We start from the raw sequence: 15,589 nt of genomic DNA on the forward strand, positions 1-15,589 counted from the left end.
ACTCTGTGCCGTGTTCCAGCCACGCGGTTGCACAGACTTTCTGTTCTCGACAGGGGAGCGTTCTCTGTGTAATTGACATATGTTCACCCTACAGCTGACACAATTCTACAGCCAATAGACATTATGTAGCAAAAGCAGCATGAGACAATGGTTTCTGTGTATGCCGATATACAGGGAGGCTGCAATGCATTTTCGGATATCTATACCCAACACGGCACATTCGAATTTACAGACACAATTGGGATTTATTGTAGGGCATGTTCTCCTTGTATCCTGTCTATGTCTACAATGGAAGTGGCTTTCTATTTCAACGAATGCATTGCATCTTCCAGCTATCATGACTTCCCGTAACACATATATATCAGTGCATGCATCGCATGGAATCACTAATTAAAATTAGCAGTGCTTTCCCTATAATTAGTGGCAAGAGGCTTTCTGCTGGGACTGTAATGATACAAGGCCTAAACCCTTGAGGGCCATACAATTCCCAGTGGCCAACTGATAGTATATAACCAATCCTTCGATTAATGCCGGCTATGTTCTCTTCACAATCTTATGTCTACATCATAACCCCAACGAGGCCTGCAGTCTACTGCCCTAAGCTATTGCTAATTTCCTAAATGTTCCCCAAGCTTTTGCCTCATTTTAATGTAATTGAAATGGTAAAATGATGCAAATACTCTCAGTACGGAGAAGGTTTGAGCCTGACGGAATTGCACAATGAATTCTTTATAATTAGGAAACATCTGTAGATTTGTGGATTAAATGTGCAGGATTCCGGTCTTGGAACAGGTGTTCATTCAAATTGCAAACACATATGGGCATCTTAATGGGCACAGCGTATCTAACTGGTTACTAGATAACGCCAATTACTTATGTTTTACATGTTCTTTAAGTTATTATTTACAATCAGAACATGCAGCTAGTTTAGACAGAATCACTTCACTATACAGGGTCTAGCCAAAAAGACCGATCCAGCGCGATATCTCAATATCGGTGTCGTATATTGAAATAACAATAGCATACTTGAATAGGAAGGTATGGGTGTACTACACAATGGTATGGCGCACGGGTACCTGTGGGCCCCAGGACCTGGATTTTATTTTTGTGTTGTGGCCCCTGTAAAAGAGAAAGTGATACCCAATTGCAAAGTTAAAGAGTAGCATATGAGAAGCCGAAATCCCCTTCCCGCGTCTTTCTAAGTCCCGCTGGACCGCTGCTATGACTGAAGTAAGGAAAGCGTACTCAAAGTGGCCTCCTTCTACTACAATAGGGCAGATCATCCAGGGAGTCATCCACCGCCATCTCTAGGAGGTTCAGGTACCAATCCGTGTTGAGAGTCTCTTGAATGAAGACGGGTCCAACATCGGTTCTATGCATGTATCATAGTAGAAGGAGGCCACTTCGAGTACGCTTTCCTTAATTCAGCCATAGCAGCGATCCCACGGGACTTGGAGGGATGCGGTATGCAGATTTCGGCTTCTTTCATACTACTCTTAAACTTCTCAATTGGGTTTCACTCTCTCCCTTTTACAGGGGTCACAATGCAAAATTGAAATCCATGATCCAGGGGCCATATGCCATAGCGCATCCATGCCTTCCTATGCAAGTATGCTATAGTTATTTCAATATAGGACACCAGTATTGAGATATAGCACTGGATCCATCTTCTTGATTACACCTCATACCTGTTACCTAACCCCATTCCAAGATCTTTCGTTCTCCCAGCCCATGAAAACTGGCCCTGCTTACATAGTGTTAATGGTGGGCCAAGCACCAAAATAATTTTGGCCCATCGTAAAGAAGATTTTCACTGTTAGCCCACCATAGCAATGGCAGTGGCTTTGCAGCAAGTATGCCATCGTATTGTTATTATTATTAGCCATTGTATGTACATGGGGTATAGGTAAATGAATGTTATCACCTTTGCAGTTATTATATACATCATGCCATCACATGATTACTAGGAATAAATGGACCAATAGCGACAAATCATATAGGATGACTGCTCCATGTAAGAAGATGGTAGATAATGGGCAGCAGTCCGAAAGTCAGTGCTTATATTCACCAACACTATGTCTGATGTATGCACGGTTGCTTTGGTCATGTTTAATGCCTAATGACTTACTACATGGGATTGCTTATATGTATATGTAGCCACGATGTCTAATAACCTGATAAGTGTCATTACTGAAAGCAGAACTACTGCAGAAGCACCACAGGTACCTGTGCCAGAGTGACTTCATCAATGACTGCTGCATATATGAGCCAAGGTATTAAGTCAGTCTGAAAGCTGCATCCATTGACTAGGGTAGACTCATGATATACAGTACGAGTAGATTAGATTGTATATAGTATATTATTATCATGAGGTCAACGGGTAAGATACAGTAACAGCTTCTGGTAAACTAACTACTAGGGTCAGGAAGTGAGGTGGAGATGTCTCCTGTGTCTTCTTCATTGCGTATAAGACAATAACAGTATAATAGTTGCACTCGTACCGCCGCGTGTTCCTATTATGACGCATATTATTATCATGCAAAAAAAAAAAACACCTTACATTTTTCCCTTATGACTTACAACACAACCGTCATCCTAATCAGACTTTTATCTCGTTACATCTCTCATGGTCAATTGATTAAACCCTGATTTACACTCCATAGTAGCCTATTGCAGATGCCTTACCGTACTAATTGATGAAATCTGCGCATTGACATACGTTAACCTGGCCCTGTCATAAACGGATGGCGCAAATAAAACACAACTATGGAAAGGTGAACGCTAGGGCTTTTTTACCCAATGCACAAACCATATGGCCACGGGGAAAAGAATATGCCGGACAAGCAGAAGATCTTTCTCACTTGCAATGGACATTTTGATATGATCCGATGATCCGCCTCGACTGGACCAAAGCCTGGTGTGAAAGTGTGCAGTCTACAAAGAAACCACAATGACATTTGCTAAGTATGTTCGATGCTTACCCCCATCTTCTTCATCGAAGGAGTTCATGCAGGGGAAGTAGATGGCCAGTGCCTCGAATGATGCAGACAGACTAATCCGGCTCTGTGACCTCTCCATGAACATGGTTGGGGCGCTCCCTGGATCTGACGGGGGTTTCGGGAGCTTGGACGCCCCATTTTTCACTCGGAGCACTGCACGAGGCGTCTTGGCAGCTTTTGTGGGTTCCTAGATAGGAAGAAAATGCCTCTACAACCTCCTGCACCCCAACAAGTGCCCCTGTACACCACAGTCCTATGGATGCCGCTTGTAGATGGTGCATTTACAGAAGCAATATGTCCAGCCTTTCAAGGTACAGGATCCAGGTTCCAGGTGAAAGACAAATAATCCTGTGCACCTAGGCTCTATTAGCTGTTCCCCCTCTCCTGCTTTCTTTCTACTTGCTAAGATCGCTGGTTGACTTCATTCACAGAGAGATGACAGGAGGGGGCTGAATGAAGTCATTATTAGGATGCATCCTGGCCAATCCATGCAAGCGAATAATAAAGGGAGGCTTGGTCTAAGGCGCAGCAGAGCCGAGGATGAGAGAAAGGGGTTGGCAGCACATTCAAAGCATCTTTGCACTCAGTGGCTCCGGAGATGTCTAGTCATTGCTGATATGAACATACATCCAGGACTCCATTACATTGCAATATAACACGCCTGTCACCATTTTCCTTTATATGACCACATGACTTATAGCTCCTTAGGTCAAACATGACGGACTGTGCAGAGGGGCTCCTTTCATCTGAACGGACCGTGCAATGATTTTTTTTTTTTTTTTAACGTTTGATGTAATTAATTGCATGATGTAATTTCTTTTGGCAGAAATGAGCTAAAATAGCTTTGATGATTGCAACTGTCATGCAACGACATGTGTGTATGATATTTGCCAGTTCGGTGTGCGGCTTGTATGTCCACCTATAAAATAGTGGCAGCATGCTTCATTGGATGATGTACATTTGCTGGCCACTTTATTAGAGACCCCGGCTCGTTCATGATTGGAGCTTCCCTGTATAGAAATTAGACCAGTGACCATGCATAAAATCACTCAAGCAAGTTTCCCGTGGATCAGTTTTAGGCTTCTTTCACACAACTGTTTTATCACGGCTATTTTGGTGCGATAAAACGCCATCCGAAACTCGCGACCATCTGAAGCATTGGATTCCAATGCATTTGTTCAGATGGGCGATTTCTTTTAGTGTGTAAAATCAGCTGGTCGGAAAAGATAGTGCATGCGGTGCGCATTCGGACGGCCGTGTTTACGCACATCTGGAAAAGATAGGTCTTGCCCTATCTTTTGCATGAATACACTGTCCATTTCCATAGACTCCTATGGGAGCCTATGAGAGCAGTTGGAAAAGGGAAAGGGGAGGGAGTTTAGCAGCAGCTCGCGTTGCTAAAGTCCCTCCCCCTCCCCTTGCCGGCTGCTCCCATAGGCTGGGGTGGATAGGGGGAGGGAGTTTAACGCACTAGCTCTGCTAAGCTCCCACCCTCTTCTTTTGCTGGTAGCCTGCAATGGGAGGAAAGTAGGAGGGAGTTTAGCAGAGCTGAATTCTCTCTCCCCCCAGCCGACGGTATTGGCGGTCTAAATGGGCGAGAAAACAGGAGATGGAGCCGCGACTGCTTCTCGTTCATGCGATTTTCAGCTGCAATGCGAAAATTGCAGCGCCCGTGTGAAAGAGCCCTCAGTGTGAATCCACATCAGATTGGAGAATCAAGTGATGTCAGCAACTCCTAGGTAGGCTTGAACATCGGTGCTAGATTAACCGGGGCCAGGAGTTCACACACTGCCAGCCTTGTGGGGGTTTTCGTGCAACAGTGTGGTGAGTATACCGAGAATGATGTGATCGAGAAAAAACATCCAGCGAAAGGGGATCCTGTGCATGTAAACAACTCATCGATGAAAGGGGTTAAAATGGGATGTCAAGAATGATTCTGAGCCAAATACAACACTAGTACTCCAACTAATGCGTCCAAAAGCACAACTTGGCGTTCTTTAGTACAGTTGAGCTGATAAGGAGTTCCAGCACCATTGTTATCTACGAGAAGCAGGAAGATGAGACTCCATTGAGTAAAAGAAGGCAAAAATTGGATCACTGAGCAGCAGAAAAACACCTCCTGGTCAGATGAATACAGATTTCTGTTGCACCGTGCTGATGGGTCAGAATTTGGAACAAGCAGCATGAATCGATGACCCCTTTCTGTCGGTTGTTCAGAACACGTTAGTAACTTCATCTAATTTTCAGCAACTACAAGAAGCTTCCTGTCCGCAGGGGCCAGTATTCCTAAAGAATAATTTTAACACCTGGTGGAATCTATGCCACGGTGAATTGCTTCATTTCTGAAGGCCAAAGGAGGTGCAAGTGCTACTAGATGGGGGTCTCTAATAAAGTGACCATTCAGTGTATGTTGAACGACATTGTCCCCTAGAAGCAAGTATTTCTACTGGAAGAATATGCTGATTTACAGCAAGCAATACAGACTATAGAGTAAAACACTGAATATTTGGTTTACGAGAACCAAAGATGTGAAATGGTACATTTTAGCATGTTGTGATAGTGAAAATCAGATTGGAATATCATTAACCCTTTCCAATCCACTGTCTGATGTCTAAAGACATTATGATTTAAGGCTGTACAGCTCTGATGTTGGAAGATGTCCGATGGGGTTCTCTTACTGTATATTGCCAGCCACTCTGCTGTCGGAGCCTATCCAACGTGTCACCTCCTGCAGTACTGGCTTTAGCCAGCAGATAGCATCATTGTATAACAGCAGAAAAAGAGTAAGCCCCCTAGGAAAACCAGAATGCAAATTGGATTGGAAAGGGATAAGAAGAGAACTATTATCTATGTAAGGAGACCAGACAACCTGATTTAGGCAGCACAGTCCCGCTTTGGAACCTTTGTCCCGCCTTCCGCCAGGACCGCAGCAGGACAGGCATTTGTCCCGCTTTCTGATGATGTCTGATCACCATTAAAATAATTACCGGACGAAGTGCCGCAGCTCCCTGCTCGGTAATCACTCTGCAGCGCCACAGACCGAATGCACACACTGATAGCAGTGTGTGAACCTGGGATTCTCCTCCACCCCCTCACCTCTCCTCTTTGGTTCCGCTAGAGAGGAGACGAGAGCAGAGGGGAGGAGGCGCTGCTGCAGGTGCACACACACTTCCGCCCACCGGCAGCAGCGCTGAGAGGATCGTCGGCGCTGTGAAGACCAGGAGGAGGATAAGTATATAGGTTACTGTGGGGGTCACTGGCCTGGTATTTGAGAGCACTAATACTGTGGGGCTTCTGTAGGGGTCACTACTATTTCTGTGTCTTCTGTGGGGGGTTACTATTATTGCTGGGGATTTTGTGTGTGGGGGAGTCACTATTATTGCTGGGGCTTATGTGGGGGGTCACTACTATTGCTGGGGCTTCTGTGGGGGGGGTCACTATTATTGCTGGGTCTTCTGTTGGGCGGTCACTATTATTGCGTGGGCTTCTGTGGGGGGGTCACTATTATTGCTTGGGCTTCTGTTGGGGGGTCACTATTATTGCTGGGGCTTCTGTGAGGGGATCACTATTATTGCTGGGGCTTCTGTGAGGGGATCACTATTATTGCTGGGGCTTCTGTGAGGGGATCACTATTATTGCTGGGGCTTCTGTGAGGGGGTCACTGCTATTGCTGGGGCTTCTGTGAGGGGGTCACTGCTATTGCTGGGGCTTCTGTGAGGGGGTCACTGCTATTGCTGGGGCTTCTGTGAGGGGGTCACTGCTATTGCTGGCGCTTCTGTGGGGGTTCACTGCTATTGCTAGTGCTTCTGTGGGGGTCGCTTTTTTAGCTGGGGCTTCTGTGGGGGTCACTACTATTGCTGGAGCTTCTGTGGGGGGGGTCACTATTATTGCTGGGGCTTCTGTGGGGGTCACTATTATTGCTTGGGCTGGTATAGGGGACACTATTACTATTAAGGCCACTCTGCACATGGCTGCATATTTCAACCTGACTTAGGGTATGTTTACACGTGGCAGAGATGCTGCAGAATATCCGCAACAAATTTCGCATTTAAAGAAAAGTCAAATTCTGTACAGGTGCAGATTCTAACTAGAAATCAGCTGCGGTTATGCAGCAGCGCTCCTCTCACCTTCTCCGTAGGCTTCCCGTTGTCAGTGCTCCCCAGATTCTGGTTCCCAGAGGACTTATCAGGTGCGATGCCACTGGTCAGGTGATGCTGGTCAGGTAAAGCGACTACAGGCCACTGGGAACCATTAGCCGGAGAGCAATGATAGCGGGGAGCCTACGGAGGAGGTGAGGGGGAGCACCGCATAGTATGAAATCAGCTGTGGGTACGCAGCTGATTTCCAGTCAAAATCCACACATATGGTACAGATTTTGACTGTCTTTGGGTGCAGAAATGTTGCAGAATTTGCTCCCTGTTTTTTTTTGAACCGGCCCTTTACTTTTTATAACGTCGGAGGTAAAATCATACGTTGTGACAAGCCCCGCCCCCTGACCACATTCCTCTGTCCCGCTTCGACCCTGGGAAAATCTGGTCGCCTTAATCTATGTAATGTTTTTTTCATTCTGGGCAAAGGATGTTTCATTAATTACTTCTGCATAAAACATAGTAGATCCTACAAACTCGTCACCAGAAGAAGGCACAAGTCTGTGTCAAAGTTTGCATACTTAACAGCATGATTGTGGCATAATTTGATCATTTCCAATTTGGTAAAATACTGAAAGTATACCATAAGCCATCAGACACACTACACTATCCTGCCAAATGTATTTGGACACCCCTATAAGTACAATGGATCATGTCTTATTAGCCTGTCATGTGTTCGAAACCATGCTACATATGATGCAGCCCTTTGAAGGTGTCAGCCATAGTTGGTGATCAGAACAGCACACTATTGGATATATGGGTTATGCTTCTGCACACATTGCATCGATCTGTCTACAGTGGTGCAAGGAGTGTCATCATTGAACATTCGAGCAATTGAAGAACGTCCTGTGGAGTGACGAATCATGCTATTCCGTCTTCACTTCAGATGGATGTACCTGGGTGCGGAAGATGCCTTCGGGAATGCCTTTTGCCTGAGTGTGTTGTGCAAACAGTTAAGTACAACGGAGGTTCCGTTTGGTCTGGAGATTTTTTATGTGGCATTGTCTCAGTTTGCTAGCTGTAGTGGGAAGAACCATGAACATGAAGGTGCACCATGACAATCTAGACATTAATATGCTACCATTGTGGCAATACTCTAGAAATGGTCAACCATACTTCCAATAAAATATTCCGATCTACATACCAACTATGAGTTACATGGTAAGAGGGCCCCATGATCCGTTCACACAAAGAGCTCCAAGAGAAAAGAAGCTGCTTGAGGTTAACCCCTACACTACTGGATTGCCTGCTCTTCTCGTTTCTGGGTCTGTAGATGACCTCTTGGATGGTCCAACTTCACCATTGGTGTACTATGGCTTACCTCCTTGGTTATGACCATTTTTTGATCGTTGCGCTGTGCACTATAGCTGACCACACACATAACATAGTTATTACCCCCAATTTGCCTTAATTGACTTTCAGCAGAATCCAACGTGTATCTCCTCCTGGTGGGGGGAGGGGTTCGCAGCTCCCAGGCTCCTCTGCTGATTGCTTTTGGCAGTGAAAATCAAATAGGATCAATTTAATTTCCCTTTACAGCAGCAAAGGGGTCTGGCAGCCTCTCGTAGAACATGGCAGATCCCGCAGCGTCAGCAAAAGGAATCCAACATGTACCGGGATTTTTTTTCTTTCTTGTAATATGATACTTCGTTAACACTTTAGTTGCTGACCTACTTTCTCTTTGCTGGATCTTCCTTCTCTTTTTTTCTTTCCTTGATTCAAACATGCAAGCAAAGCAAAATCCCTATAGTAAAGCCGGATTCATGCAAGCATTTGCGTATTTGCACCGGCATTTGTGTTGTGTTTGTGCGGAGTGGGCGTTGTGTATTTGCGTGCGCTACAGCATTTTTTACTGTATTTTTTGGTGGCACAAATCGATGCTTTCAGCCATTAAAATGGACAATTCGTGTAATAAGCTCCACATGTTCTCTCTCCCTGTGCAAATGTGCAAGGACTTAGAATATGCTGCGCATTTTTTTTCACAACCGAAATGCGGTCGCAAAATACAGGCGTGTGAGCGAATATATTGAAATCAATGGGTTCTATTTTCTGCTTATTGTGCGTGCAAATACATCCGTGTGAATCCGACGTTTGTCATAGACTTGGTTCACCTGGCCAATAACAAGCGCTTGTGCCAGTTACCTGTGTCCGAGTGCAGAAGGAGAATTTACGCTTGATGGAAATCTGAAAAAAAGAAATTCGATGTTGAGTTTTCTTGTCATATTATTACAGAAGACTTAACAAGTAGGAGCAAATGGGAGCTCAGAACATGGGCACTATTCTTCATAAGGCCGGTGGTACGCCAGCGTGTTCTTGCTGCATTTATGCGTCTGGATGAGTGCCCATATTTCAGACCGCGAGTATCCTGACCCAAACCCCGAGCGCCACAGACTCTCCTGGTGTTTTCCCCATCTATTAACCTCCCTAAACCATTTCAGCTTGTAGTGCCACCATAACTCCTGTGTGCTGGTCACTATCACTGATGCCTCCACCCTGTGCCAGTGACTACACTGATGCCTCTACCCTGTGCTGGCCTCTACACTGATTCCTCCACCCTGTGGCGGTCACTACACTGATGCCTCTACCTTGTGCGGGTCACTGCACTGATGCCACCACACTGTGCCAGTCACTACACTGATGCCACCACCCTGTGCCAGTCACTACACAGATGCCTCCACCCTGTGCCAGTAATTACACTGATGCCTCTACCCTGTATCAGTCACTACATTGGTGCCTCTACCCTGCCAGTCCCAACACTGATGCCTCCAACCTGTGCCAAACTGTACACTGATGCCTCCACCCTGTACCAGTCACTACACTGATGCTTCCACCCTGTGCCAGTCACTTCACTGATGCCACTACCTTGTGCTGGTCACTACAATGATGCCTCCACGCTGTACCAGTCACCACACTGATTCCTGTACTCTGTACCAGTCACTATGCTGGTTGTCTTTCTACTATAGAATACATCACTCTCACCCATTAGTTTCTCCAAAGTGCTGCAGCACCCTTTATCTTCTCCCTAAATTGTCTACCTCCCTACCTATGTTCTCCGTTCTGCTTATGACCCTACACTGAGTTCTTCCTTATTCTGTACCTCATACAACCATATAGAAGACTTTTCCGGAGCTGTACTAGTTCTTTGGAATGTGCTACCACAGACAATCAGGTTAATCCTGAACTCCTACAGTTTTAAGCATGCCCTAAAAACACATTTTTTTATGGAGGCCTATCACATCCCCTAATCTAACTCTGTCCCGCTTACCCTTTGTCTGTATTCTCTCTCATATCCTGACCCCCTTCATCGCACTGCATACCCGCATACCCTTAAGGTTGCCACCTTTATCGCAAAAAAATATCAGCCAAGGTAAAAGGGAGTGTGGTTTGGGGCGTGCCTTATCATGACGTATGGTTTTTCAACTGTTATTTTAGCGGCTTCAACTTGTAATTTTGTCCCCAGTAGTGGCCCCAATATTATTAGTGCCCCCAGTAGTAACAGGGCCCCCTTTGTGCCCTACCCACCCTGGACCTGTGGCCAGGCAGCAACCCCACACCATCCAGGATATCACTTACCTTGTCTAGCACCCTTCCAGCCGCCAGTGCTGGAGTCAGAGGCTGTGACCCATGACCTCTCCTCCCAGCATCTGTGCTGCGTACAGGACTAGATGCTTGGAGTTGAGGTCAGGGGTCACAGTGTCTATTTAGAATGGCGGCTGCATGGAAGCTAGACAGAGTGAGTGATATAATGGGTGGTGTGGGTTTTTAATGGCCATTAATATGGCCAGTAAAATTTAAATACCGGCACTGGCCTCAGGACTTGAGCTTCGGCCATGCCATGCACTCCAAGGCATTTCATTATGGCTCATACAGCTTTATGTATAGTAACCCTAACAGATGGCTGCACCATAGTACAGATGAAGCACTTGCACCTCTTGTGTCAGCCCTATTTCCTTATAGATTGTAAGCTTTTGTGATCAGGACTCTCACTCTTATTGGTCAAATTGCCTATTAATGTAATACTGTCTGTAATGTCTGATTTTGTCTGTTCCTGTTCCGGCCGATTTGTAAAGTGCTGCGGAATATCTAGTCTATATAAGATTATTATATGATAGCTACAAGTCCTTAACTAGTAAAGCAGGTGGTGCAGCTGATTCTCCACAGGAGGCAGTAGAATCTGATGTTAAGCAACGGTGTGGACATATTTGGGCTACAGCTTCTCAAACAGCAGGGGCAAAAAAATGTATTACGGTAATTAGAAAGTCTGAAGGTAAGTACAACAGGAAATGTCATTTTTTTCCAATTCTCCATTAGGGGCTGTCATCTAGCTAACATGATAGAGTTTTTTTTCTTGCCAGCATGTCTTGGTGAACCTATGATTAGTAAGAAATCTAAAACAACCAAAATACTGGCACTCCAGACAAATCATTAAATAGGTTGTTTCCCTATATTGCATGGAGTGATGGATTATAGAGAGTATAAATTATATCCAATGGGGGCTATCAGGGGGCTTGATACTTTTTGTGCATTTTAATTAGCAGCTTATGTGCTCTATTTCTTTTCATATGTTATGGAACACTGTGGTGACACCCAGCTTGCCATTGTCGTGGGTGGTGGTATTGCAACGTAGATTCAGGATATACTGCAGCCGAAGGAGTTACAAAAATATGCAATAAAATGCAAGCGAATAATGGTATAGGTAAAGTAGCCTAGGGTGACGTCACATTGTGAGGTTTTCTTTGGCCGACTGTTTTTGCGAGGTGGTTTGCCATTGCCTTCCCTAGTCATCTTTACCCCCCAGCAAGCTGGGTACTCATTTTACTAACCTCAGAATGATGAGTAAACCTTGAGCTGGCTACCTGAACCAAGCGGAGGTTGAACTTGCAACCTTCAGGTTGTGATCAAGAACCTAGGAGTGCATTTCTGCTGCCTTGCCAAACGGGGCTCTTTTAGTGGTATAATAATGAGTAAGCAAATTTAACTTCGACCCCGCTGCAAGTGCGCATTGGAACAGCTGAAAGGCCCTTCCCCGCCGGCGGCCCACAACGCAGCACCCCGCTCTGTGTTGAAGAGCAGAGTGGGGTCGGCATAAGTGAGGCGACACTGGTGTCAGGTGCCTTAGCCGGGAGCGCCGCAGAAGGTGCTTCTCAGGCCACAGACGTCCTCAACATTCCAGTCGGCAGCTGAGGGACACGGCACCGGGGGTGCAGGAAGTGACAGACGCTGTCCACACCCAGCAGGAGCACAGTGTGCAGCCGGCAGCGGCGCGCTGCACTCCCTGATATCCGTCACCCGGCACTGCAGCAGGAGAACAGGGAGCCTACAGGGACGGCGCACACTCTGTTACTGGCTGCTGCCACATACAGCAGGAGGAGGACAGCTGGGAGGCCACAGTGCCGGGGCCGGGGGACAGTCGGTAAGCTGCGCACAAGTTGCATTGCATATAGTACACCTCACATAAAGTACGTTTAGCGCCTTCAAAGACCTTACAGCCTTGACCCTATCGGCAGCTAGGGGTGTTCCCTGGTTAATTGCTTCTGGGTCTCCTGCTCGCTGATGCACGTTTTCCAATCACCACTCTATATAGCAGACTCGGGCAGTCCAGACAGTGCTTCAGTGTTGTTGTGAGATTTGCCTCCATAGCTTTATGGTTAGCCGCTGCTCCTGCAGTTATTTCCTATTTTCCGGTGCTCTGTGTTTTATTGTTCCTCTGTTCGAGTATCCTGCTGTCTGTCATCTTTGTGAATCTGCTTTTCTGATTATCCTTGTCAGTTTGTTCCTCCTTTGTTTCCATGCTCCCCGGTATTGATCTGTCTTTTGTTTGTAGGTGTTCTGTCCTATCAGGGTCAGTCAGCGCCTAGAGGAAGACTACAGGGTCATTCTTATCAGGATGCCTGCCCTGCTTATAGGCAGGGACTTCCTTCCCCCTGTCACCAGCTCAGGTCAAGATACTTTCCCCAATTCTAATCTATATATGGGGTTTGTACACCTGGTATCTTACCTCCAACGCTGGGGTCGGCTGTCCGTCGTGCTGAATTGGGTCATCACCTACCCGGTTGGTTGACATAGTGGTTCCACATCCACAGTCATTACAGTACACTGAAGCCATGGATCCAGCTGACTCCAACCACGGGGGTCTTCCTGAATTACTCCAGGAGATGATGCATCAATGGCAGAGGAACAAGCAAGTCCTATTCGTCTTGGTAATATTTTCCCCACCATAGTGGTACAGCAGTCCTCCGCTGTTGCGGCAACTGCTGCATCATCCCCACCGGCAGCCTCTGTCTCTGGTTATGGCCTTCACCTGGCTGCACCGCCTCATTACGAGGGAGACCCCAGACAATCATGGTTTTTCTTAGGGCTCCTGTCCATGGACGATCTTGCATTGCGTTACTCACTGCGATAATCTGGCCACGAGTAATGCAGTGCATGCTTTCGATAGCATTGGTATGGAAAGCGCAGTCCCCTGTTCATGAGCGGAGAATCATAGCGATTCTCCGCTCGCAGGACACAAATCGCAGCATGCTGCGATTTGCCGTGATTCTCCGTAGTGAGCCTATCTGTCAGATAGGCTCACCGCAGAGAACTGTCAGTTCTCTCCCCGGCGGCGGAATATCGCTAGCGATATTCCGCCTCGCCCATGAACAGGGGACCTTAATTAATGTACCTTGCACTTTGAGCTTTTGCCGCATCTTTTTCCTCAGACCACACAAAGATCGCATTTATAGTGTCTCACCTTTCAAGCCAGGCTTTGGCGTGGCTCAATCCCCTCTGGGAGCGCAATGATCCCCTGGTTAATAACCTCAGTCTGTTCATACAGTCCTTTCGGAGGGTGTTGAACGAGCCCGGTCGTCCATCTTCAGCTGCCTCTGCCCTGTTACGTCTCAGTCAAAATAACCTCACTGTGGGTCAATATGCTATTCATTTCCGACCTTTGGCCTCAAAGCTGGGGTTGAACAACAAAACTCTGGTAGCAGCATTTTGGGAGGGACTAGCAGGGCACATCAAAGATGAGTTGGTGGGTTCTGAGGTCCCTACGTCTCTGGACGCTCTGATTTCTCTGGCTGCAAGGATTGACCTGCAGTTCCAAGAAAGATCTAGGGAGGTTATGCAAGAGAGGAGATCAATCCGTCTGGCTCCTTGGTTCTAGAGACCCCTTGTCTCCCCGCCGAGCACTACTCAGTCTAGTGATCTTGAGCCTATGCAGGTGTATCGGCTCAGGCTATCCGAGGATGAGTGCGCTCATAGATGTAAAAAGAATCTTTGCAGATCTCCAGATCACCTTGTTCGCACTTGTTAACTCAAACTAGGACTCTTACACCTAGGGTCAGTTGGAGAGGCTCCCCTAGGTGAGGATTGCTCCTCTTCCAGGTTGAACTTACCAGTAACCATATTCTTTTCCAGTGTCCAGGTTCCAGTGGCAGCCTTCCTGGATTCCGGCTCTGCTGGGAACTTCGTTCAACAAGCCTTGGTAGACTGCCACCGGATTCCTGCCCGGCGTCAAGAAGGAGAACACTCATAACCACAGTCAATGGTAGTAGCCTCTCTGAGATGACCAGTTTGTCATTGGGCTGCTGGAGTTGAGGATTGGCGCCCTCCATTCTGAGAGCATTTCCCTGCTGGTGCTGCCTGTGGCGACCAGCTCTCTACTCCTGGGTTTGCCGTGGCTCTAATTACATAACCCTACCTTGGACTGGAGTACAGGAGAGGTATTGATTTGGGGTACCACCTGCTATACAAAGTGCTTGCATCCTGTTCACCGGATCACTTTACTATTTAACCTCCAGGGCCCACTGGAGCTTTACCGTGGTTTTGTGGACATCTTTGACAAGAAGAAGGCTGAATATCTGCCACTGTATCACCCCTATGATTGTCCCATTGAGCTTGTGCCTGGTTCCATGCCTCCTCGAGCTAGAGTATCCCCTCTTTCTCTGCTCGTGACCCAGGCCACGGCCGAATATGTCAAAGACAACCTGGCCAAAGGATTCATCCTTAAGTCCTCGTCCCCTGACGGGGCTGGATTTTTCTTTGTTAAGAGGGATGGGTAGCTAAGGCCCTGTATCAACTATCGTGGTCTGAACGCGATCACAGTTAAGAATAAGTATGCATTACCCTTGATCTCTGAGCTATTCTATCACCTACATGGCACTCGGATTTTTACCAAGCTCTACTTGCGTGGTGCTTATAACTTGATCTGCATCCGCGATGGAGATGAGTGGAAGACGGTCTTCAATACTCAAGATAGACACTTTGAATATTTGGTCATGCCATTTGGCCTGGTTAATGCCCCAGCCATCTTTCAGGAATTTGTTGAGGACATTTTCAGAGATCTCCTTCATCAATGGATTGTCGTGTACTTGGACGATATGCTGATTTTTTTTCCCCCCGGATATGCATTCGCACCAGAGACAGGTTCACACGGTGCTCCAGTGATTAAGGGAGAAT

At 46.7% G+C, this 15,589-nt stretch overlaps 1 protein-coding gene across 2 annotated transcripts in view; it reads right to left on the reverse strand.

Annotated features, from left to right (window-relative positions):
* RIMS4 (regulating synaptic membrane exocytosis 4) overlaps positions 1–3,084 on the reverse strand; it is a 167,122-nt gene extending 164,038 nt beyond the window's left edge. Inside the window, exon 1 of one of the 2 annotated variants that reach the window (XM_066586568.1) lies at positions 2,982–3,084. In XM_066586568.1, the coding sequence (XP_066442665.1) occupies positions 2,982–3,084 (103 nt within the window). The remainder of the gene's footprint in view (positions 1–2,981) is intronic. The other variant, XM_066586569.1, reaches the window with a different exon arrangement.
* Between the last annotated feature and the right edge of the window lie 12,505 nt (positions 3,085–15,589).

Source organism: Eleutherodactylus coqui, chromosome 13 (assembly GCF_035609145.1).
Source record: "Eleutherodactylus coqui strain aEleCoq1 chromosome 13, aEleCoq1.hap1, whole genome shotgun sequence".
NCBI lineage: Eukaryota > Metazoa > Chordata > Amphibia > Anura > Eleutherodactylidae > Eleutherodactylus > Eleutherodactylus coqui.